Here is a 25,431-nt window from a genome sequence, read left to right on the forward strand (position 1 = left end):
TTTTAAAACCAACACCTGTTTTATTAACAGAATAGCCATAAGACATGAATTTCAGTCTCCTCCCCTTCACAGGAGGGCCCCCCCGCGCCTCCTAACCCAGCTCCAGCTCCTCTGCTCCCTACAGGAAGCCTCACTGTGACTTTTTCATGGGGAAATGTGGAAGAGAGGGAGGGCAGGGCAGACTTTGCATATATAATCATCATTTTCAAGACACAATCTGCATCTTAGACAAAAAAACAGTCCAACTTTCATGTCTCCCACACATTTGTGCTATAAATTAAGTCAAGATTTAGGAGCATGGTTGGCTCTTCAAATGCTTAGGGACAAGGAGAAAAAGAAAAATAAGAGCCAGAAATGTGAAGTGGGAAACACCGGATGGATGGGGTTTGGGAAGAAGCCAGAACGAAAAAGACATACAAACCCAATCTGCATCTTTCCAGTCCAGGCACAAAAGTGTTTCAGTTTCAAAACATCTCTCTTGTAGAACTCCAGGGCTAAAGAGAAAAAAGTAAACTAAAACAAGGTAGCCAGACATGTGTGTGTGTGTGTGTGTATAATTTATATATATATATATATAATATATATACTCAGCAGAAAAAGAAAAAAAGACAAGTTGATGTCAAGTTTCTTAAAAAAAAAAAAAACAAAACAAAAAAACAGACAATAGGAATGAAATGAGCCTGAGGAACAGTGCTGTCAAGAGGAGCGATGAGGCGAGGCTAGGATAAGTTACAAAGTGGAAGAAGGGTGAAAAGGCCGTTGTAGTTGGGTTTGCTTTTTTATTATTTCTAAATAAAAACCAGATCACAGTATTCAAATGAAAGCTTAAGTGAAGGCGGACATTTTCCTCAGCTGCCCAGGGCTGGAGGGATTGCTCACCTCCACCCCCACCTCCAGGCGCACGGTGGCTCAGCGCCTCCTGCAGACCCGGCCGGGAGGACTGGGTGGCAGGCAGCACGTCCAGGAGCGGGGCGGGGGTGGCGGAGGCGGACGCCACCAACCCCCCCCAACACACGCGCGCGCACGCAAGAAGGGGAGACGGGAAGGGAGCCAGCGGCTTCCGCTCATCGCCCCCGCCGCGTCCGCGCCGGGAGGGCGAACTGGGCGGGCGGGACAGACGGGTGCTGCTGCCCCCACCTGACCTTCTCCCTGTCCGTCATGCCAGAGGCCCAGGCTGATGCTCTCCAGGCCGCGCTTGGTGATGCGGGTCAGCCACCTTTTCCTTAAACTGATAGCTGTTTATACATGGTCATAAGCAGAATGAAAAAGCCAATGAAATGAGAGTTGTTTTGTTTTAAATAAAGCTAAATTCAGCTTTTAAAAATTAATGTTAAAAAGTCTTATAAAAGGATGTTAGTTATGAGTTATAGTTTTTTAAATTAATATTCTGTTTTAAATAGAAAGGTTAGTAACCTTATGAGCATCCATAGGTTTCATTTTGAAAATTTATTGGCAGCGAAATACAGCCACTGATTGAATCACAGCAAATATTTACTAGTGGTTACACATCTAGTACAGGCTCCCCAGGTGGCGCTAGTGGTAAAGAAGCCACCTACCAATGCAGGAGAGGTAAGAAACGCAGGTTCAGTCCCTGGGTTGGGAAGATCCCCTGGACTAGGGCATAACAACCCACTCCAGTCTTCTTGCTTGGAGAAGCCCATGGACAGAGGAGCCTGGTGGGCTATGGTCCATAGGGTCACAAAGAGTCAGACACAACTGAGGGGAGTTAGGATGCATGCGTGCACACACACACATCTAGTAAGTGAGCTATTTTATCCATATTTTTAAAATTTTCATGTTTCAGAAAGATTATTTTCTGTTTTGTGTAGTTTGAAAAGCCTTGACTTTAAAAAGTTGTTTCTAAACTTTTTGTCTGGTGTTCAGCTGTCTTCTCAAATTTATTTTTGAGGTTTTCATCACTTGTTCCATCATTCTCTTGCTCTCCTCACTTTGTTACTGTACCCCTCTTTTCATTCGGATCCTCTGAGGACCAAATTTTGCTGTGTGCATTCTCACATTTTCTGTTTTGCTCTGTAATTATTCTTCTTGAAAATCCTGGCATTTTATATTTCTGCCTTTTGAAATCCTGTTTATCTAAATGCCTGATTCAGTTGCCATCTTCTAAGAAATATTCCTGAATCCCCAAGTGATCATTTCTTCCTTTTCTTCCTTTTAGTATCTTCCTTTAGTCTCTTCCTTTTAGTTTCTTCCTTTTCTTCCTTTTATCAGAGAATTTTTTGTTTTGGTTCATTGTAAAATTAAATATATTCAGCCTTGTATTATGGTTGGGTTTTTACAGTTAAATTTATACTAGATTGTAAACTTGTAATATCAAGAGCTATCCTGTTTAGGTAGTTTCTAAACTGAAATGTTGAGCAGTCAGAATATCCTTGAAATCCATATGTGATACCAAAAAACACTAATCATTAGAACTTGCCTTATCAGGTTTTAAGTTAGTACTTCTTTAAAAATCTATTTTAACAAAGAATTTACTGTATTTAGATATACAACATGATTAGGCACTGAAACTACTGTAATTTTTAAAGTATGGACATAAACATAAGGTCATTAATTTTGAGTCACCTTTTTTCCCCCCATATCTTTTGGCTTGATCTTGCTCTTACACCTATGTTTCCAAGAAAAATAGTAGGTTTAGAATGATTCTGTTGGAGTTTGTCACTGTAAATACACAAGCTTTGTTTGGCCTGATAGTATAAAGTTATAGTCAGCAACACACACACAGTACTAAGTCAGCTTTTCAGTACAGTTAGTTGTACTATATAGTTCCTTCTTAAGCCAAGTTTTGTAAATTCTCTAGTGTTCTTATAAGCAACTCGAATTTAAACATTATGTATTTTTTCTTACTAAAGTGAGATTTCTCAGAAATTTGTTAGTATATTTCTTACTCTAGTTTTTATATTTTTTAGGTTGCAATGAATGTGTATGAATTATCATCAGCTGCTGGATTACCTTGTGAGATTGATCCTGCCTTGGTGGTAGCTCTTTCCTCACAAAAATCAGGTAAAATACATTAGTAATTATGTAGTAGTCTTATTAAATGACCAGGGTAACACAAATATAGATGTAATACTTGTCTGTTCAAGTGCCTGCTTTATATCAGAGGGTTTTTTTGTTTGTTTTATTTTTTTGGTAGTTGGAGTATATCAGTGCAGAAAATACCAAGATCCTTTTCTTCTAGAGCTTACGTTATAGCACAGTCGTCATAGAGATTAGATATTTAAGTCTTAAGACTGGATAAGGTTAATAAGCCCATTTAGTGTGCAGAGGTGAGGAGGATCAGGCTCTGAGTCCTGGGCCACTCTCAAGTCTAAGAGTTCAGGGAGAAGAGGAGGAGCTACCAGGAGAGAAACTGGGAAGGAAGGAAGGAAGGATCTGTGCAGGAGAAGAAAACCAGGAGAGAATCCCTTCCCTTTGAGTGGAAAGGAGTGGTCAGCTGTGTAGAATTAATAGGTGTGACAAGAGCAATGTCAGTGGAGTCCTAAAGACAAAAAGCTCATTAAAGAGGGCTGAAGAAAAAATAGGAGAAAAGAAATAAATTAGAGATAATGAGTATAAAACAACTCTCTTGCAGAGTTTACTGTATAAAGGGGAGCAAAGAAATAAAACTGTAGTAGCTAGAGGCACAAGTAAAATCAAGAGAAGAATATTTTTCAGATGGGAAAATAACAGTGTTTGTCTGCTGATGGAAATCATCTAATAGATAGAAACATTGTTATCTAGAAAAAGGTGTCTTGAGAGTTCCCTGACAGTCCAGTGGTTAGGAACTAAGATTCCACAAGCTGTGGCATAGCCAAAAAATAAAAAAAAAACACACCCCTAAAACATAAATTTTTTAAATGTATAAAAAATAGGAAAGTGTGTTCTATTTTAATTGGACTAGAGCTACTTAGCATAGAAAGTCTGTGCATTGTTATGTAATATTAAATATTTGAAATATTTTAAGATCAGCCCTTTAAAATGTATTTCTCAGAATTCTAGTTTTTTCCACAAAGTAAAATGTTTCATCTGTTTCTGGTACTAAAATGCCTTCCCCTGCTTCCTGGGATGTAACATGGTGTTTGACTGAGTTCATTAGTTCTTTTTTGATTTGACATTGGTTTTGTTTCATCATATATGCAATATGTTAATTATAGTCACATGGATAATTATCGCGACTAGCTTGATTTGCCAGGGCTGCATTTTTTATAATCAGCTAGGTTTAAGAACATTTCATTGAAGTGTGTATAATTGATTGATGGTTTGTGCCAGTCTGCTGTACAGCAGAGTGACTCAGCTACACACATAAGTATTCTTTTCAGTTGTGATTTATCACAGCATATTGAATAGAATTCCCTGTGCTGTAGTAAGACCTTGTTGTTTGAAAATGAAAATGTTAGTTGCTCAGTCATGTCTGATTCTTTGAGACCGCATGAAATGTAGCCCGTCAGGCTTCTGACGGGAGAATTCCCGTCAGGAATTCTCCAGCAAGAATACTGGAGTGGGTTGCCATTTCCTTCTCCAGGGGATCTTCCTGACCCCGGGATTGAACCTGGGTCTCCTGCATTGCAGGCAGATTCTTTACCATTTAGCCACGAAGGAAGCCCATGCCATATTTTAGATTCCACATATATGGTATATATTCCACATGATATCATATGGTGGTTGTCTTTCTCTTTCTGACTTACTTCATTTAGTATGATAATTTCTAGTTGCATCCATGTTGCTGCAGTTGGCATTGTTTTGTTCTTTTTTATGGCTTCATCTATTGATGGATATCTTTATCCACTCATATGTTGATGGACATTTGGATTGTTATCATGTTTTGACTGTTATTAATAGTCATAAACAGCTAGATTTTTCAAATATATTGACTCTTGTCTTAAATTCTTAATTATATATAGTTAGTGGAGTGACTCGAAGTTCTCAGGTACCAGATAAGTGAAGTACCTAGATAACACAGGTACCAGATAAGTGAAGTACCTAGATAACACACAATTTTAGTATATGGATACAATAAATATTTTAGATAAATCATTTTAAAATAAATATTTAAAACCTTAGGACAGTGTTACTTAATTCATTTATGACTGGTTCCTCTTGTCTTCTAAAATGAAGAGATTAGAAATCCAGTTTACACATTTATATCTTTTAATAGTAAATATCAGATCACATGTATATCTATTTTAGAAAAAAATTGAAGAGTTTTTGGATGATTTGGCAGAGTAAGTTAGATAATTTTCTATACTGAATTTTCCTATTAAATAATTTATTATTAGTTATCAAGTAGAAGATTTTAGGATTCTAGTTATTCTAAATATATTTTTAGTCCTGTAACCTTACAATTTAAAAAAGAAAAAGGACATTTTGCCTTACTGTTTTTTTAGATGTCCTTGAAATATGCTTAACGGCTTGATAACGGCTGATACTATTGTGTATTATTTCTATGCATTCTATATTTCTTGTAACAAAAGTGTAATCAGCTCTATAGAGACTCAGTAAAATACATAAAAATTAAAATGTGCTTTTTCTGATTTAGATCAACTCTTAACTAATCTTGAAAGAAATACCTTGATGTTATTTGTAATTTTTCTTCCTTAGAAAACATAAGTCCAGAAGAGGAATATAAAATTGCCTGCCTCCTCATGGTCTTTGTGGCCGTTTCTTTGCCCACACTGGCCAGTAACGTGATGTCTCAGTATAGCCCTGCTATAGAAGGTAACAGTAGTTTAAAATTGTTTTGGCACTTGGAAAGTTATGTTTTGATATAGTAGGTACTTTTCAAGTAATTGTGCTTTTTTTTTTTTTAACACAATAAGTGGATTAAGTTTTGCTCCTTACTAGATGTGTAATCTTACAAGACTGAATTTTTGTTTTTCCAAGCCCCAGTTTCACATATGCATGTGGAGTGTGTACATGTGAGCCTGTGGGTGCCTGCATGTGTATGTGGCAGGGGACAGTGAGGGGACTATCCAACTCTTAGGGTTACTGTAAGGATTGAATGGGGAAATGTTCGTAAAGCGGCTAAGCAGCTAATAAGTTTCCAAGACAGTGTAAAACTGATGTATGGTTTCTTTTAGGGGTTTTTGAAAATGTGCCTATTTAATACAGCTATGGTTGTTGCTCTCGTCTACACTATTTTTAAAAGCACTAGTTCTCATGAAAGTGAAGAGAGGGCAAGGCAGGTCATGCCTCAGCTCTGTTTTTAATCACACCGCTATTTATGTAGATTATAAAGTTATTAAAGATTTGATATTTTGGCGTCGCACAGAAACCACACACCCTATATGCACTTTCTCAGGGCACTGCAACAACATACATTGCTTGGCCAAAGCCATCAACCAGATCGCTGCAGCTTTGTTTACAATTCACAAAGGAAGCATTGAAGATCGGCTTAAAGAATTTTTGGCGGTATGTATAATCAAGCAAAATTCATGACATTTTTTCAGAGAAAACTAAAAATCACAACTGTGGGGTGTAACAAAGTAAATTCTCTTTCTTTATTTTTGGAAGAAGAGACAGGTAAAGACGGTATTAAAATCAAGGAGCAGTTAGGTTAGCGTTTTTCCCCTTTGGCTAGCACTCTCTTGTTTCTAGAGCTCTGCAGTATGACATTTTTTCCTGCGCTGATGTTTGGACTGCTCTAGAATTTTACCTAGTGTTTGAAAGAGAAAAAAAAAACAAAGCAAAATTGATACAAAGGGTGAATGTTCCCTCTAAAAGGATGTATTTTATTTATTTCCATTTATTTGGAGAAAGTCTGAATGGAGACAAACTCAAAAATAAGAATACTAGTCACTGCCAAAAGGAGGTAGTAATGCTAACTCTAGTCCCATGAAGTACTGCGGTTAGTTTCTGTGGTAGTGTAGCTCTTTCTTTCCTTTATCAGCGTACCTTTTTCACATTTTACTTAAAAGACGCACTTGTGATATAAAGAACACTAGAATATTTGTGTCTTTTCAAGTTATAAATCCTGTTAGCTTTTTAAAATTCTTTTTTTAATTTTTCAAGCAAATGTAGTACTAATTGGAGAATAAAATAACATCTATTTCAAAGAAAACAGTATTGAGTTAAAATTTTTCTTTTTATTTTACTTCCTTCATTTAAGACTTAATGTCTTAATCTCACTGTAGTAATATTAACTCAAACTCAGTGTGAAATTTTCTTATTTGGAAATTAAGAAATACAGTTAATACAGATGTTGGGAAGAGAAAAAGGAATTTAAATTGTTGTGTTTTTTTTTTAACTTGTTCTAAAAAAAAAAATCAGTTTTAAAGACCAGTAAGAATATTTGATTACCTTAACCAAATATTTATTTTTCCAATAATTATTATTGGAAATCATTCTAACAATTTTACAGTATCATTTATTATCTTTGTGTCTGCTTATACCTTAATAGCTCTTAAATTGTTGCTTAAAAGTATAGAACCTAAGCTCCCTTTGTGATTGAAATGTGTTGCAAGTTGAGGCATACTGAAAAGAAACAAATATCTGGTGAAAGTTTTATTTTAAAAAACTTATTTACTTAAAACATATGTATACTTTTAAGCTTGCATCCTCCAGTCTACTGAAAATTGGCCAGGAGACAGATAAAACAACTACACGAAATAGAGAATCTGTTTATTTACTGCTAGATATGGTAAGTCTTATTGTAATATTTGTTAATCACAAGAAGTTGCCAGTCATTCCTGATAGTATTTTCTTGGTATTTTAGTCATTAAATGGAAATAAGAGCTGATGTACTTTTTTGACCACTTATATTCACTCCACCCAAGCCACACACTTTCTAATAATTGCTGAAAAGACTGCCATATGGTAAGGATATCAGAAAACAACAGAATGAATCACCATTACCTGTAGAGTGTTCTTTTATAAATAGTTTTTCACCCTATTGGGAAACACCCAGGCTTTATGTTTCCTAGTCTTCCTAGTTTCATCTCTTCCAGTATTCTGAATGTTCTATTTTTTGACTCCATCTCACCCATCTGATAAGATTTCCTGTAACTTCTGTGCCTAGTCAGTTCCTTCTCTTCACTGCCTGAAGCCAGCTGTGCTTGTTTCTGTAGTGATTGTTTCCTCACTTAGAATAATTTCCTTTATCTGCAGAGGTCTATGTCTAGCCTAATAATGATGCAGCGTACTTTGTAGCTCAGATCCTTTTTTTTAGATAGACTTTGATGACTTTAGCTTACATTGATTTTTCTTCTCTTTTGAAAATTATAGAATTTAACAGCTTTCCACTTAATCATAGATGGTCTGAGGTTTGATTTGGCTTTTTAGCTTAGTGTTGTGTTCCCAGTTAGACTTGATGATATGGACCACATTTTAAATAAATAGTATATTGTTGAGGGCAATGCAAGTGCCTCGTATTTCCTGTTGATTAACTGATTTAATTGAGAAGTAGTGATTTAAAATGTTTTGATGCATACACTATGGCACATTTACATTTCAGATTTTAAAGTAAAAGTAAAGTACTTTTAAAGTAAAAGTAAAAATTTGCATGTGTTCCCAGTAAGAGCAGTATAAAATTATGCTTTACTCGTTGTCAGTAAATGTTCCCATTATACATAACTTGAATTAATACATTCTTGGAATTTTTCAGATTGTGCAGGAATCCCCATTCCTGACAATGGATCTTTTGGAATCTTGTTTTCCTTATGTCTTGCTGAGAAATGCATACCATGCTGTCTACAAGCAAAGTGTTACATCCTCTGCATAAAATACCTACTTATTGAAGACAAGCACGCATTTTTGTTGCCTCTGTTTTACCTGTAAACTGTGGAACTGTTAGACCTGAAAAACAGTTTTGTGGATTATAAATTTCTTTCATATGGTTGTATTTTCTGATCATCAGTTTCTTAATATGGTTGTACTTCAATATACTTGGTTGATTTAGGTTGCACATTTATGGAATTCACTGAAATTATTCCAATAATTTTAGAATATCATTTGTTTGAAAAACATACATTCTCTATGTTTTTGATATTTGATAATGAAAAAAAAATCTTTGCTTGTTTATTTCTGAAAAAGAACTGTATTTAGTGATTATTTTAGATAGTGATATCATAGCATTCATTGTGTGTAAATTATTTCATATAGGGAAGAGTTCTGACCTGTACCTACTATGGTTCTTATTGAAAACAAAACTGGATGTGCATTTCTGTGATGTTATGAATACATTTCTACTTTATTTTGAAACATTTGCCAAACTAATTACTATAACACTGTATAACATTAAAAGTGTTCATGGACTGCTTAGCATTAGAAGCAGACTGTGTCCCCAGATTCTAAAACAGCAGCAAATGTTGTTGCCTGTATAAAGCCTAATAGTAATTTTTAGACTAATTTCCACAGTGCCCTGTTGGCATTAGCACCATTGCACCCTGCTGTATAATAAACAATCTTAGACATTTATCAACTGTTGATACAAATGTTAGTCCCTAACCACTTTTTATATGTTTTAAATTTTTGAAATTCAAGTGTACCTGCCATAACAAAATAAACACTAGACTATCACATTTTGAATGATTTCTTTTTGGGATCCTCAGAAATTTATTAAGTAAAATGGAAGTTTTTTTGTTTAAACTTAGTTTAAAATAAACTTTAGTTTATTTTAGATATATCTAAGTAGCACATTGATACTAGGTCACCTACTATAAGATTTGCTCAAATGTTTTGAAAAATATTCCACTAGAAAAAATATTAAAATCAGAAAATAAAGTTGCATAACATTTTTTAAAAATTAAGAGCTAAAAGGAAACTGATGTGCCATCAGCTTATTAATTTTTATCAGTGAGAAAATGGACAGATTTATTTGAAAGATTAGGGGAAAAACATGGGGTGATCACAGAACAAGTGAAAATGTTGAAAACTGCTGTATCAGTCAGCAATGAATGGGAAAGACATAAAGAGCCTATTGCTTGGCAGTTGACAGGGAAAGCAGAGCACCTCATTTAATTTCAAAACTAAGTGGATATTTTGCTCTTTGATTAGCGTTATAAAGACTTTTTCTCATGAGCTGCGTATCTGGATATCATAGAGCTTCTGTTGTTCACAGCTTCTTATATATACACTGGTAACTTGTGTTAAGATAAAAGAAAGCTACTGTGAACTTAGTTATAATTTTTTTGTAGTTCAGATACTGGAATGAAATTGAAGTGCCACAAGACAATATTTTGTTAATGGTTTCTCCAGTTTATATTTAAAACAGGGAATAGTTGTCACTATCTGTTGAAAATTTCCAATGGTAAGGAATTTTTTAATGAAATAGTTTTAGACTTGAAATAACCTAAATACACAGTAAGCAGTTGAAAGTAAGATTAAATGCTGTTTGCTCTGAAATACTAGGATCCTAGAGCGGTAATAACTTGTCAGCAGTAATATCCTCAAAGGTAAAATAGGCATTTTGAGTATATATACTTCCATTGGGCCAGTATGTGGAAGGGTTAAGACGTTATATACCCCTCTTCAGGTGAAGAAAAAAAATCACTCTTTCATAGTCCTGTCAAGTTTATCTTGCCCCAGTTTTTTTTTTCTCATATTCCTAAACTGACTGACTGGTGTACTATGGGATTGTTCTTTGCAGAGAGCCTTTCTACCCCTCCCCCCAAACAAATTTTTAAATAAAGTTAAAAGTAAATTGACAACTACTATTTTTAACATCTTGTTTGTCTTAACTTTTCTTATTTTCTTCTGAATTTATACTGCAGCATACTGTTGTTTTCTCTACAGTAATGTAATCATAACATATATACTTAACTGTAATCTATTTCACTCAAGTAGAAAAAGTCTTCGATATTTGATATTCTTTTTAATGCCTCTTTGTATACCATAACTAGTTTAAAAGTTTCTTTTGGATGAACATTTAGGCAGATTTCTTTTTCATTACAGGCATACCTGGGAGATATTGTGGATTCAGCTCCAGGCCCCTATAGTAAAGTGCATATCACAATAAAACAAGTCACATGAATTTTTTTATTTTCCAGTGCATATAAAAGTTATGTTTACACTACAGTGCATTGTGTTAACTGTGAAATAATAGTATGTCTAAAAAAACACATATGTTAATTTAAAATGTTTCATTGTTAAAATAATGCTAGCCATCATCTGATAATGCAGAGTTACTACCAACATTCAATTTATAAAAAATGCAGTATCTGCAAAGTGCAATAAAGGAAAGCGCAATAAAAGGAAGTATTCCTGTATTATAAATAATATCCTGGTGAACTTGGGCTTTTATCTCCTTAGCATAATTTTTTACAAGTAAAATTGCTTGGTGGAAGGGTGTATACATTTTAAACATATTAAATTTCCCTCCAGTGAGATTATATCAGTTTTACTCTTACACTTGTGTATTTCAGTATAATTTCCTCCTATGGTAAACTGTTGATATATACCAATTTTACTATTGTTTATGCAGCTTTGCCTCTTTAAAAGATGAAACATAAATGTTTTAATTTGCATATCTTTGCTTATTAGTAAAGTGGAATATCTTTTTTAAGTTTATTTGTTGTTTTTATTTAATGAATTACTCATTTTCAAGTGGAATGGTCCAAAGATTTTTTTTAAATGCTAATGGGACACATTTGCATGTTATTTTTGTGCATGTATTTAGAATTGACAACACCCCCAAACAATGTTAAGTATAGTGATATGACTATTAAAATATACTTCATAGCAATTCATGTTAGTATATAGCTACTTTGATTACTGAATTTTAATTGACTTTAGGAGTATAAAGCATTTATTTCCAAATCCAAGTTAAGAACAGCATTGGTATAAAAGGGTATATACCTGTTAAAGAATGAAGGAACTTCCCTAGTGGTCCAGTGGTTTAAGACTCCAGGCTGCAATGCAGAAGGCCTGGGATGCAAACCCTGGTCGGAGAACTAGATCCCACATGATGCAACTACCATATGTTGCAGTGAAGATTGAAGATCAGACCTGGCACAGCCAAATAAAAATAAATTTAAAAAAAATGAAAAGATATCCAATTTAAGTATATAAACTACAGAGTAGATTGAAATTATGCCAGTACACTAATTCCTTAATTCTAAATTTAAACTGTCAAACAGGTGTATTGGAAGTTACACACTAAGCTAATTCCAAAAGGTACTCTATATGTAGGAAACTATCTAAAAATTTTAACCTCATTTCTCAGATACGTCATTGTGAAAACTTTATGTTCTCAAGTAAAAACATCTACCAATCAATGGCTGATTCATGTCAATGTATGGCAAAAACCACTACACTATTGTAAAGTGATTAGCCTCCAATTAATTAATTTTTTAAAAATCTTACCTATCAAAGCTGTAAGGCTTTCCTTGCCTTTCGTACTGATAGCCTGGTATACATACTTTAAAAAAAAATCACTTTCCCTCTAAATTGGTGTAATTAATACTAACCTTTTAAATTACCAATAAAATTGCCAATTAAATCACATCCTGTAAAGTTAACTTGTAAAGCTCTTTATATTTTAATGTGCTTGCTGAATTTGTGTTTCTATCATTCATTCCAGCACAGACTTCATTTGTTGGAAAGTTCCCTTTTTACAGAATACTTTGGAACCTAGATAAAGTGGCCATTTTATTATTAAATATTCAGAGGAAATAGAAATTAAATCGTATATTAAGTGTCATTAAAGGAAATCACTCCTTAGCTGTCATTAATCCATCTTATCTGTATGTACTGTAGTCACTGCCTATTTTTTAGATAGAGCTAATGCAGGATTTCTGATCACAGAGTGTCCTCTGTTCAGTCAGTTTGAGAGCACATGTCTGAACTGTCGAGGATGAAAGAGATTGCCCCTGCCTTCCAGGCTCTTAAAGTGAACTTTGTACTGGTTTAAGTCATAATTTAATCAACTGTTGGTTCTCTCATGCTAGTGTTGCCAGTTTCTTAAACCACCGCCCCCCCCGCCCCAAATAGTAAAATATTGGATGCTCACCACCATAGGACTAGGGCTCTGGTATTTATTCAGGAGAAAAGACAGTTGGAAACTTAGAGTTAAGGAAAGATTGAGTCCAGAAAATTAAGTCAGAACCTGGCTTTATGGGTTGTAACTGGCACAGTGCTATGGTGATAGTTGTGAGTCTGACGCAGCTGAGTAAGTACTGGCTGATGCTGTGCTGTGCTTAGTCGCTCAGTTATGTCTGACTCTACGACCCCATGGACTGTAGCCCACTAGGCTCCTCTGTCCATGGGGATTCTCCAAGCAAGAATACTGGAGTGGATTGCCATGCCCTCCTCTAGGGGGTGTTCCCAACCCAGGGATCAAACCAGGGTCTCCTGCATTGCAGGTTGGATTCTTTACCATCTGAACCACCAGGGAAGCCCAAGAATACTGGAGTGGGTAGTCTATCCCCTCTCCTTGGGATCTTCTCGCCCCAGGAATGAAACCAAGGTCTCCTGTGCTGCAGGCGGATTCTTTACCAGCTGAGCTACCAGGGAAGCCCAAGTATTGGCCAGATGAGATAATGTAGTTTAAAGTAGCAATACCCTTACGAAGTCTTTGTGTTTCCTCAGTTATTAGAACAGTGAAAAGTGAAATTGGTGGCTCAGTCATGTCTGACCCTTTGTGACCTGGAAAGAGGGGCTTGGCAGGCACAGGTTGCAGAAAGTTGGATATGACTGAGCGACACTTTTCACATTAAAACAGTACGTTAGAGTTAAAATAATGTGTTCCTTCTTTTCTGTTAGACTCCTGTTCCTTTAGTTTATTCAATTTATCTCTTAATTTTCCCTTCCTTTTCTTTACAAGAGGTAACCATGGAACTTGACACACAGGCTTCCCATGACTTCCATCTTGGATTCTCCAGTTAGTCATTGGCACTCTTCCTAATCATTTACTTCTTTTCTGCTAATTAATTCATCCAGCAAATATATATAGATTCCTGGGTATAATAGTGAGCAAAATAAAGAAGTTTGCAGTTTCCAGTTAAATTCTCATCTTAACGATGATGGATAGAAAAGGAGGAAACTTCTGACGGTGATTGGGAAATATATGGGATGATGAGCAGTGGAGTGAAAGAGTTGCTTGCAGGCACCGCTTTAGAAAGTGTCATCTGGGAAGGCCTCTATAAAAGGATGAAAAGAAACCAGAAATGGACAGAACAGTGAAGGTAAAGCCCCAGAAGGCAAAAACAAACTTTGCATACGTGAGAAGTAGAAGTATACAAATTAGTATTTCTGTCACAAGGAGAGCTTGACAGAGCCTAACTTGGCTAGCTAGAGCTTTTCCTTTCTCTGGTCTGCCTGTCTTGCTTTGTTCTTTGATTGTATATTAAGAGTTTACAGATCTAATCAAGACAAGTAGGTTATGAAGAAGGAAATGAACTGAACTTATTGATGCTGTGTCATTGATAACGAGTGATAAAAGTCTATTATATACCATCAGGTTTTCTAAAGCAAGCTCAAGTTCTATCAGACAGTGAACCATAATCTACTAGTTAATGTGCATGAAATCATGTCCACCTTTCTATTATAATGACTTGGCTCTGGGATATTTCAGCTGTGTTATTTGTAAAGAATTGTGAATGAATAATCCTTAAAGTAGTGTAACTCATATATGTTCTTCATCCCTTTTTTACAGTCACTTGGGCATGAACCATCATTTCATTTGATTGTCTTGGCCTGAATTTCAAAATAGACACCTTGCTCTCTTTTTTCTTAAGGTACACTATGACCTCTTTCTCCCTCTTTGGGAAAAGAATCAGTTTGAAATCTTAAATGTTTTAATCGAGTTATTTGGTCCTATTGAAAAATATTTATTGACTCTGCTCTTGTGTTATTTTCAGAGTGGAAAGTTGCTTTAAGTATATTAAATTGCATTCTTTCTTGTATGAGCTGAACTTTCTGTACCCATTGCTGTAGTTAACATTTCAAGCATGCCTAACTGAAATGTTGCATTTCCAAGAAAAGTTTTCACCCTGTCATTCTAACCTGAAAATAACAAAATAGGATAAATTAGCAATCTAGTCAGGAACCTAGCCATAAAGGGCCATATGTCATTTCTGAGTAAGTGCACACACCTTGACCCTTATCTTTCTACTTCTTTCTTTTCGGAAGTAAGATGGATAGACAAGTTCTTGGTGTAGGTTCTGGTCAGCCTCTCACATGAGATTCACAAACCTGGAAAGCAAGTGAGCTGGAGATGGGACTGTGTGGGGCATGCAACCTTGATGACTGCCATGTCTTAACTGTGGTATATGGCTGAGTCACATTCATAGTGCACATATTGACCAAAAGGTCAGTGATTGAGTCTTGAAATTAATATTTGGCAAAGACCAAAGTTAAAAAGTTCCAGCATAGGATACAAGTTCTAAAATACATGACTAATTTTTACTCCACAATTATATTTTGTTACATCAATTGCATTTAAAAATTATAGTTCAGAATCGTTAATTTCTCAGTTTTGTCAACTGCCCAATTGCCCCCACCCTCAAGTTAAACTACTTATTTAAGGTATTAAATAGTCACTGTCAACTATCCAGCAGAGACCAACTCATGATTAATCTGCTATCACATCATTAACTCCATTAGTAAGTTAACAGCAGTTCCTCTTTAACTCCTGGATTTAAAGTTTTGGGGGTGAGTGGTGATAAAATTTTGTTATTCTCACAGACTGAAACTGCACTATTGGATAACGTTTTCAAAAACAAACCTAAAATATGATGCCATGTTTATTTTTTCTAGTGTTTTTTGCATGGATTTATTGCATCACACATTTGATTGAGAAGACAATTATCAGTAAATGTAGGTTCTAGAAATGTGGCAATGAAGTGATGTGACTGGCTGTCAAGATAAAAATATGGCTTCTGAATTTCAAGTTACATATTGTTTTTAGTTGCATGCACATTCACTCCAATTTCAGCATCTTCTCTGCAGCAGAAAGAGGATCTTTACAGCAAGTATCATGTAGGAAATACTTGTATTCTAAAGGCAAATTCATGCTTAAACTGATGGATAGAATTCAACATGTAAAGCACATGGGGAAATTTTCACTCCAAGTTACATCTAAAATGTTTATTTGAAAGAGAACATTCAAAGATTAATTATAAATAGAGATGCCATGCTAATTAAGTATGACCATAACCTTGTGTAATCACATAGTGATTGATTCTACGCAAGCTCTGGGTGCCAGAAAGCACACTGGAATAGGCGTTCAACTGTTAAACCTTGCCAGGGCCGAAGGTGGAGCAGATCATGTACAAGTTCTGAGGCAGAAGCTGGACTTTAGTTCATTCCTAGTTCTTACCTTCAATCATAAATGTACAAGGGCCCTTGTGTGCAGCTGAAGCAAGGCCCAGCTGGCAAAACTTGAGGTGGGAGCCAAGAGAAAATTTGACCTTAACTGTTAATAGGGGCTTTGTCCAAACTGAAAATTTGGGCTAGGGTAATTGAGAGCTAATGTTTCCTGAGAGATCCCCATTTCCCAGATACTGCAGTATATAAGTTTTATCTAATTTAATTCTCTATGTCACTCATTTTGCTCTCACAGTAACCCTACATGATGATGATTCTCATTTACCAGAAACAGAAGCTCAGGCAAGGTGAGTAACCTGGCACTCACGCTGCAAGGAAGTGGCAGGGCCAGGATTTAAATCTGGCCCAGAGCTGTACTCTCATCTTTGCATTATCTCTCATATATGAGTGGGCTTTTTTTCTTTTTAAAATCCAAAAGTATTTAAAGCTACACTAATTTAACTGCAGCTCAAGGAGCAGAAGAATAACCCTTACTCAGTGCTTACATTGTGTCACTCAATGCTAGGCATCTTCATGTTCTTTAGTTATCTCATTTGATCTCTAAAACCAAATTACTTAGGGATTTTCTGAATTTTCATAAACAAATGGAAAGCTGTCTCACAGCTTTAAATCCCTGGCCCAGGTGTCACAAAATTATTTGGGTGACAGTACTAATAATTAAAATTTTTCAGTGGTGGCTGTTGGATTTCTCGCCTATTTGTTGTTCTGTCGCTCAGTCTTGTCTGACTCTGCAACCCCATGGACTGCAGCATGCCAGGCTTCCCTGTCCTTCATCATCTCCCAGAGTTTGCTCAAACTCATGCCCATTGAATCAGTGATGCCATCCAACCATCTCGTCCTTTGTCGTCCCCTTCTCTTCCTGCCTTCAGTCTTTCTCAGCATCAGGGTCTTTTCCAATGAGTCAGCTCTTCACATCAGGTGGCCAAAGTATTGGCGCTCCAGCTTCAGCATCAGTGCTTCGAATGAATATTCAGGGTTGATTTCCTTTAAGATTAACTGGTTTGATCTCCTTGCTGTCCAAGGGACTCTCCAGAGTCTTCTCCAGCACCACAGTGCAAAGGCATCAGTTATTGCCTCTACTTCTGCTATATTGTGCACTTTCCCAAAACAGTGAAAAACATTTTTTTGTGTAAAGAACAGTGAGCTTGAGGATACATGCCCACTTTCTGTCCTTCATGGCAGAGTTTACCTCTACACTTTCTCTCTGATCCTTCATAGTTTAAACTCTCCCAACCCTAATTTCTTTCCTAGTCTGTCTTCCTGCTCCCCTGCCTCTCCAATATGTAATAGATAGTATGTCACATTTACCAATTTTGAAAATACTCATTTTCATTTTGAGGCTCAAACTCACATAGTATTTATACTTTCTATGTTAAGAAAAATTATATTTTAGTGACTTTGTGACGCTAACCCAACTATTGAAGTGAGATCCTACCTTGGAATATTCAGCATTTAATCTAGCATTACACTTAGTGTAGGGAACTCTGTAAACGTGACTCATTAAATGGTTCTGCATGTATGAAAGATGACCTTATCTTCAAAATAATAGCTAATATAGTACTTGAGTGAAAAATCCATTATGTAGCGGTGGTTATAATAAAGGAGCATTTTAGTCTTTTTACCTAGACAGAGCCTTAGAAATTAGCTACTTCAAACTACTCAAGGGTTAAGTAATTATACCAAAGTTGCACAGAAAAAGCCTGGAGCTAGAATGCTGTCTTCGTGATTCCTGGTACAGTGCTCTTTGTGCTGAGTGATACTGCTTCAGATGGTCTTAATCATCATGGGCATTCACTGGTTCTTGGTAGGATTTTAGGGGTTGATGTGTGAGGTATGATACCATGTTGTCAAATTAATCAAATTTGAATCTAACTCTCACTTATAGATCGATTGCTTCGACTCTTCTGATTTTGTATCCTTAAATGTAGAACGAGGTTAGTAACTATTGTAAGAGCTGTTGTGAGAATTAAACAAGATTATGTATATAAATCAATGAGATTGGAGCCTGCCACACAGGAATTCAGTTAATCGTGGTTATTTCTCTGATATTATTAGGCTATTTGGTTTCGCTTCTTATAAAATTGCCTTCTGAGAGTCCATCACTTTTTTAGGAATAGTATAATGTCACAATTTATGTTCATGAGAATAGATGTTTTTGTGTCAGGCTAAATTACAGCTCCGGTTTGAAAGTCATTACATTGTCTTAAACAGGAAAAAAAATTTTCTTAATCTGCTCTATACTGTAATACTTTATACTGTGTTTTTGTATACTACACACAACAGATGTAAAGCTTGTATTTTCAAATATCATTGCAACATCTAGAACAATTTCAACAACTGCTCATTGAAAGCCTGTTTTTTTCTTATGTCTGTGTCTTATATTCATCACCTCCCTTTCCTGAGCACATCATCCTCTCTTTTTAACCTTGTAGGTACCTTTATTATTTACTTACTTTATTATTTACTGAATCACCATGTATTTGTTACATGCCTGTGTCTTCTTCAATTCCGGGAAAGCCTTAAGGTCAGGGTCCATGTTTATTTCATCTTTCAGTTTAGTTATACCCCCAACCCTGCCTAGCCTTCAGAAAATATGCTGTCAGGTAGAAAAGACTGATGGCTAGACAGATACTACAGACCTCCATTGCTAATGATGCTCTTTGCTTTATGATGGGCGCAAGTAGTTTTTTTAATCTTTATTCTTATGGAGGAGCACAGCATTATTAGTTACAGTAGGTGGGGGTTTCTCACACCCAGAACAGAGGTAGCTCAATGGTGACACAAAAAAGGGGTTTCTGTTTTTTCTCCTAATGAGGTGACTCATGTGTCCAGTGTATTTGGGGGAGAAGGTGAGGAGTCTGAGCTTCTCCTATAAATAGGCATAAGAGTGGGAGCACTGGCAGAATATCAAAAAGGTGTTCCATGTTATAGGGAAAAAAATGTTCTTTTTATTTAGAAATTAAGTAAAATTCCAAGGACGAAGGAGTTATCCAGGTGGCGCTTGTGGTAAAGAACCTGCCTGCCAACTCAGGAGACGTAAGACACAGGGGTTCAATCCCTGGGTCAGATGATCCCCCGGAGGAGGGGATGGCAACCCACTCCAGTATTCTTGCCTGGAGAATCCCATGGACAGAGGAGTCTGGTGGGCTATAGTCCTGTAGAGTATAGTCCTGTACAGAGTCGGACATGACTGAAGTGACTTAGCACGCACACACCAAGGACAAAGAAGAGGGACCATCAGAGAAATTACAGAGTGACTGCTCAGGTCACTGTCCTGAAATAGAGAAATGATCCTTTCAGTGTGGTGAGTGACCTCTAGCTAGAGTCGGTACTTCATAAAAGAGGCCGGAGCTTTGAGACACTTAATTGTAACCTTATCCCTTTTCAGAAATACCTCCCATACTCAAGCTGGTCTGATGGTCTTCTCATGTCACTATGCACAAGGATTAGTAGACCTTGAAATGTTATCCTATCAGTATAACTTCACATCTAGTCTCAAGATTGCACTGGCAATTAATTCCCTTGGCACCTGATCACACAGTGAGGACCGACCAGGCTCATTTGCTTCCAAGACAGCCAAATACCCTTGAAGAATAAATGCCTCTGCTGCCGGAGGTCACAGCACCCAGAAAGTGTTTAGAGGAAGCAGCTGATGACCTCTCCAGTGAGTGCTGCTATTCTTGTCATATCAAAGCCTAAGTCCAACGGTTGCTGGCAATACCATGACTTCCATCTGAAAGCCCGCACAACTCAATATATTGTCTTCTGGAAAAACAGTCTGCACATTGATTCTGCAGAATGTGGCAGTGAGAAGATAGTTGTGGTGGTTTAAGAACAGCTGCTGAGTCCCTCAGGCTATGCTATGCTTTGCTTCGTATATTAACCTCGTTGTTCCATTGAGGTGAAAGTTCATGAAAAGTTTACACAGGGTGAACCCTCATAATGAGTTTAATTCTCTCTGCAGTGAGAAGGAGGACACCTTAGGAAGTACCTGTATTCCTATGGGGTGGGGCGGGGAACACCCAGGTAGACATGTTCACTTGACTCTTTGCGACCCCATGGACTATACAATCCATGGACTTCTCCAGGCCAGAATACTGGAGTGGGTAGCCATTCACTGCTCCAGGGGATCTTCCCAACTCAGGTATTGAACCCCTGTCTGCAGCATTGCAGGTGGATTCTTTACCAGCTGAGCCACCAGAGAAGTCCTCTAACATAATTACTTGCTGCCAACAAGAAACAAAGGCCATCTCTACCACAAGCTTTCTGTAACGTCTAGCCATCAGCCATTTCCTCCTTACAGTGTATTTTCTGAGGGAGAAATGTATTACAAAGGAGTGTGTATCCTTACATATTCAATCTTGAAATTAATAGAGCCCTTCATGTAGTTCTAAATAGCTTAAGTTCTACAGAAAATCAGAAAAGGAGAAGGCACTGTGGCACGTTTTACTTTTTATTTTAATGTTATTTATTATGTGACTGCATTGGCTCTTGGCCGCTGTTCACAGGTGGTCTATGGTTGTGGCAGTGGGGCTACTCTGGTTGCGGTGTGCGGGCTTCTCATGCAGTGGCTTCTCTTGTGGGACTTGGGCTGTGGGAGCGCAGGCTTAGCAGTTGCAGTGCACAGGTTTAGTTGCCCCGTGGCGTGTGGAATCCTCCCAGACCGGGGATCAAACTCATGTCCCCTGCATTGGCAGGCGAATTCCTAACCCCTGGACCACCAGGGAAGCCCTGTGGCACTTTTTAAATGCACAGTATCCCCAACAGTGATTATGGGGGACAGTGGGTTTCTGAGAAATTATATACTCATTTTCTGTTTTAGCTGAAAAATCTTTCAAAGATTGATAAATGTTCAAAGTAATGCTTGAGTAGGGAAATTAAACAAATTTCCAGCTTTGATTCTACTCCTCCCTGGAGAATTATATCTTTTCCAGAGTCCCAAACCTCAGCAACTATTATTTCATCTCCCTCTATTTTCCTTCTCCATCCCACATAATTCTAAAATTAAAAGAAACAATTTATTATGTCATATCCTAGCAGTGGTTCAATCAATATTCTTTAAAAATACCTACTATATACCAAATACTAGAGGTAGAATCATAAAAGCCAAACTAAAAATACAGTTTAACTGGTCTGGTGACCTGCCCTACTAACAGCTTCATCTTGGAGAGATACTCCTAATGAGGGCTCCCTTCTTCTGTGATTATAGATATGCGAATGCATTAGAAAATGAGTGTGAGATAAGCAAAGAAAATAAATTACACTTAAATAGAATTCAACCTGGGCTGGACTTCCCTTCCTTCCTCCCTCCTCCATTCCTTCCTTCTTTCTTTTCTTTCCTCCCTTTCTTTTTGAGATCTGGCTACAATATTGTTCTAGTGCACATATTTTAATTTGGTGGAAGGCATGCATAACAAAAGTGAAAAACTGTAACTGTTAGCATATATATTATTTATTCAAGTGACTAAGGAGTGATAAGTATTTTATCAAATTGCACTGTAACATTCAAGTTTCATCGGTATTCTGGCTAATTGGCCAAGAATTTCTAACTCCATAGAATGGGAAAAAAGTGTATTAACTTGTAACAATAGATCACTGAACTTACTAAATGTACCTTTCCCAATTCATATCTTCTGTCTTATGCCAAAAAAATAGTACCTCCCTCAAATACATGAGCCATGCCATGCAGGGCCACCCAAGATGGACAGATCATAGCGGAGAGTTCTGACAAATGGAGAAGGGAATGACAAACCATCCCAGTATTCTTGCCTCAAGAACTCTATGAACAGTAGAAAAGGCAAAGAGATATGACACCGAAAGATGAGCCCCTCAGGTCGGTAGGTGTCCAATATGCTACTGGGGAAGAACAGAGAAATAGCTCCAGAAAGAGGGAAGAGACTGGGCCAAAGCGGAAACAACGCCCAATTGTGGATGTGTCTGGTGGTGAAATTAAAAGACCAATGTTGTAAAGAAATTTATAGCATAGGAACCTGGAATATTAAGTCCATGAATCAAGGTAAACTGGACATGGTTAAACAGGAGATGGCAAGAGTGAACATTTTAGGATTGGAATGTAAAAGTCAAGAGATATCTGGAATAACAGGCAAGTTTGGCCTGGAGCATAAAATGAAGCAGGGCAAAGGCTAACCGTTTTGCCAAGAGAACACACTGGTCATAACAAACATCCTCTCTCAACAACACAAGAAACAACTCTGCACATGGACATCACCAGCTGGTCAGTACCAAAATCAGGTTGGTTATATTCTTTGCAGCTGAAGATGGAGAAACTCTATACAGTCAGCAAAAACAAGACCTGAAGCTAACTGTGGCTCAGATCATGAGCTCCTTATTGCCAAATTCAGGCTTAAATTGAAAAAAAAAAAAAAATAGGGAAAACCACTAGGTCATTCAGGTACAGGTATAACCTAAATCAAACCTATACAGTGGGGGGTGATGAATAGATTCAAGGGACTAGATCTGATAGAGTGCCTAAAGAACTATGGATGGAGGTTCATAACATTGTACAGGAGATGGTGACCAAAACCATCCCCAAGAAAAAGAAAGCAGGAAGGCAGAGTGATTGTCTGAGGAGACCTTCTAAATAGCCGAGAAAAGGAGAGAAGAGAAAGGCAAAGGACAAAGGGAAAGATATACCCTACTGAATGCAGAGTTCCAGAGAATAGCAAGGAGAGATAAGAAAGCCTTCATAAGTGATCAGTGCAAAGAAATAGAGGAAAGCAATAGAATGGAAAAGAATAGCGATCTCTTCAAGAAGACTGAGATACTAAGGGAACATTTCATGCAAAAATGAGCACAATATAGGACAGAAACTGCAAGGACCTAACAGAAGCAGAAAAGGTTAAGAAGAGGTGGCAAGAATACACGGAAGAACTACGCAAAAAAGGTCTTAATGACCAAGATAACCAATATGTTGTGGTCACTCACCTAGAGCCTGACATCCTGGAGTGTGAAGTGAAATGGGCCTTAGAAAGAATTACTACAAACAAAGCTAGTGGAGGTGATGGAATTCCAGCTGAGCTATTTCAAATCCTAAAAGATGGTTCTGTTAAAGTGCTGTACTCAATATTTGGAAAACTCAGCAATGGCCACAGGACTGGAAAAGGTCAGTTTTCTTTCCAATCTCACAGAAGGGCAATGCCAAAGAATGTTCAAAGTACTGCACAATTGTGCTCAATTCACATGCAAGGAAGATAATGCTCAAAATCCTTCAAGCTAGGCTTCAACCATATGTGAACTGAGAACTACTAGATGTACACGCTGGATTTAGAAAAGGCAGAGGAACCAGAGATCAAATTGCCATCATTCATTGGATCATGAAGAAAGTGAGGGAATTCCAGAAAAAAGCATCTACTTCTGCTTCATTGACTACACTAAAGCTTTGTGGATCACAACAATCTGTGAAAAATTCTTGAAGAGATGGAAATACCAGACCATCTCACCTGCCTCCTGAGAAATCTGTATGCAGGTCAAGAAGCACCAGTTAGAATCATACATGGAACAATGGGCTGGTTCAAACTTGGGAAAGGAACATGGAAAGCTATATATTGTCACCTTGCTTATTTAACTCCTGTGCCAAGTACATCATGTGAAATGCCAGGCTGGATGAAGCTCAAGTTGGAATCAAAATTGCCAGGAGCAATATCAACAACCTCAGTACTCAAATGATACCACCCTTATGGCAGAAAGTGAAGAGCAACTGAAGAGGAATCTCTTGATGAAGGTGAAAGAGGAGCATGAAAAAGCTGGCTTAAAACTCAACATTCAAGAAACTCAGCTCATGGCATCCAGTCCTATCACTTCATGGGAAATAGATGGGGTAAAAAGTAGAAACAGTGACTGATTTTATTTCCTTGGGCTCCAAAATCACTGGGTATGATGACTGCATCCACAAAATTAAAATATGCTTGCTCTTTGGAAGAAAAGCTGTGAAACCTATATAGTATTTTAAAAAGCAGAGACAACACTTTGCTGACAAAGTTCTATATGGTCAAACCTATGGTTTTTCTAGTAGTCATGTATGGATGTAAGAGTTGAACCATAAACAATGCTGAATGCTAAAGAATTGATGCTTTTGCACTGTGGTGTTGGAGAAGACTCTTGAGAGTCCCTTGGACTGCACGGAGATCAAACCAGTCCATCCTAAAGGAAATCAGTCCTGAATATTCATTCGAAGGACTGATGCTGAAGCTGAAACTCCAGTACTTTGGCCATATGATGCAAAGAGCTGACTCATTGGAAAATACCCTGATGCTGGGAAAGATTGAGGGCAGGAGCAGAAGTGGGCAACAGAGGATGAGATGGTTGGATGGCATCACCAACTCAATGGACATGAGTTGAGCAAATTCTGGGAGATACTGAAGGACAGGGAAGTCTGGCAGGCTGCAGTTCATGGTGTCACAAAGTCGGAAACAACTTAGCAACTAAACAACAACAAAAATGCATAATTTTTTACAGGTCATTGGAAAAGAATACAGCAGAATTGTTATAATGTGCTAAAAGATGGCATTTGTATCTCATGGGCATGTGGAGAACTAGTGTGAATCCTCTTTGATCTTTGCTGGCATTTTAGCTGACAATATTTGGACATCTTTTTTGGCAGTAGCAAAGACAGCACTCTAGTGCTGTTTATAGTGGTCAGTTTTAAGCCACAGATAAGATAGTCTTTGTTGAAGTCAATTCATTAATGAATAATAGGCAATATGTTGCCTTAAAGGCAAATGTGTATTTTTCTCATATCAAAAAATCCCTCTGGTTTGTGAACATCAAAGATATTTAAAAGTGGTCTACATTTTCTTTTCCAGTTGATTCTGTGTTGAGAATATTGCAACCCTCTGAGTTTTACCAGTTTTTTTGAATAAAAGGAATTGTTCATGATATAGGTGATACTGTAACTACTCAGATGTCTCAAGCTTTCAAGGGCTGAGTACATTTGCTGATTTGTTTGCATTTCCTATTCCAGTTATAAGAATTCAAAGACATGAAAAGTCTTGTGAAAAATGCATAAATAATGCAAGAGTCATCTTCAAGTGGGTTGTCAGAAAGGGTATAAATTATTGCTAATACAATTATGAAAACTTAAACTGAAAAAAGTATAACTGTCTCAAATTTATCCAGGCAGTTATAAAAGAGTACATGAGGGAAGGTTTCCCC

The 25,431-nt window shown here is 37.1% G+C and overlaps 1 protein-coding gene across 2 annotated transcripts in view; it reads left to right on the forward strand.

Moving 5' to 3' along the window:
* NCKAP1 (NCK associated protein 1) overlaps positions 1–11,497 on the forward strand; it is a 108,272-nt gene extending 96,775 nt beyond the window's left edge. For both annotated transcript variants that reach the window (XM_043894028.1, XM_043894029.1), the window contains 5 exons: positions 2,928–3,021; positions 5,599–5,715; positions 6,299–6,408; positions 7,547–7,636; positions 8,600–11,497. In XM_043894028.1, the coding sequence (XP_043749963.1) occupies positions 2,928–3,021; positions 5,599–5,715; positions 6,299–6,408; positions 7,547–7,636; positions 8,600–8,716 (528 nt within the window). In that variant the 3' untranslated portion in view covers positions 8,717–11,497. The remainder of the gene's footprint in view (positions 1–2,927; positions 3,022–5,598; positions 5,716–6,298; positions 6,409–7,546; positions 7,637–8,599) is intronic.
* The last annotated feature ends 13,934 nt before the right edge of the window (positions 11,498–25,431 follow it).

Source organism: Cervus elaphus, chromosome 33, assembly GCF_910594005.1.
Source record: "Cervus elaphus chromosome 33, mCerEla1.1, whole genome shotgun sequence".
In the NCBI taxonomy this organism is placed as follows: domain Eukaryota; kingdom Metazoa; phylum Chordata; class Mammalia; order Artiodactyla; family Cervidae; genus Cervus; species Cervus elaphus.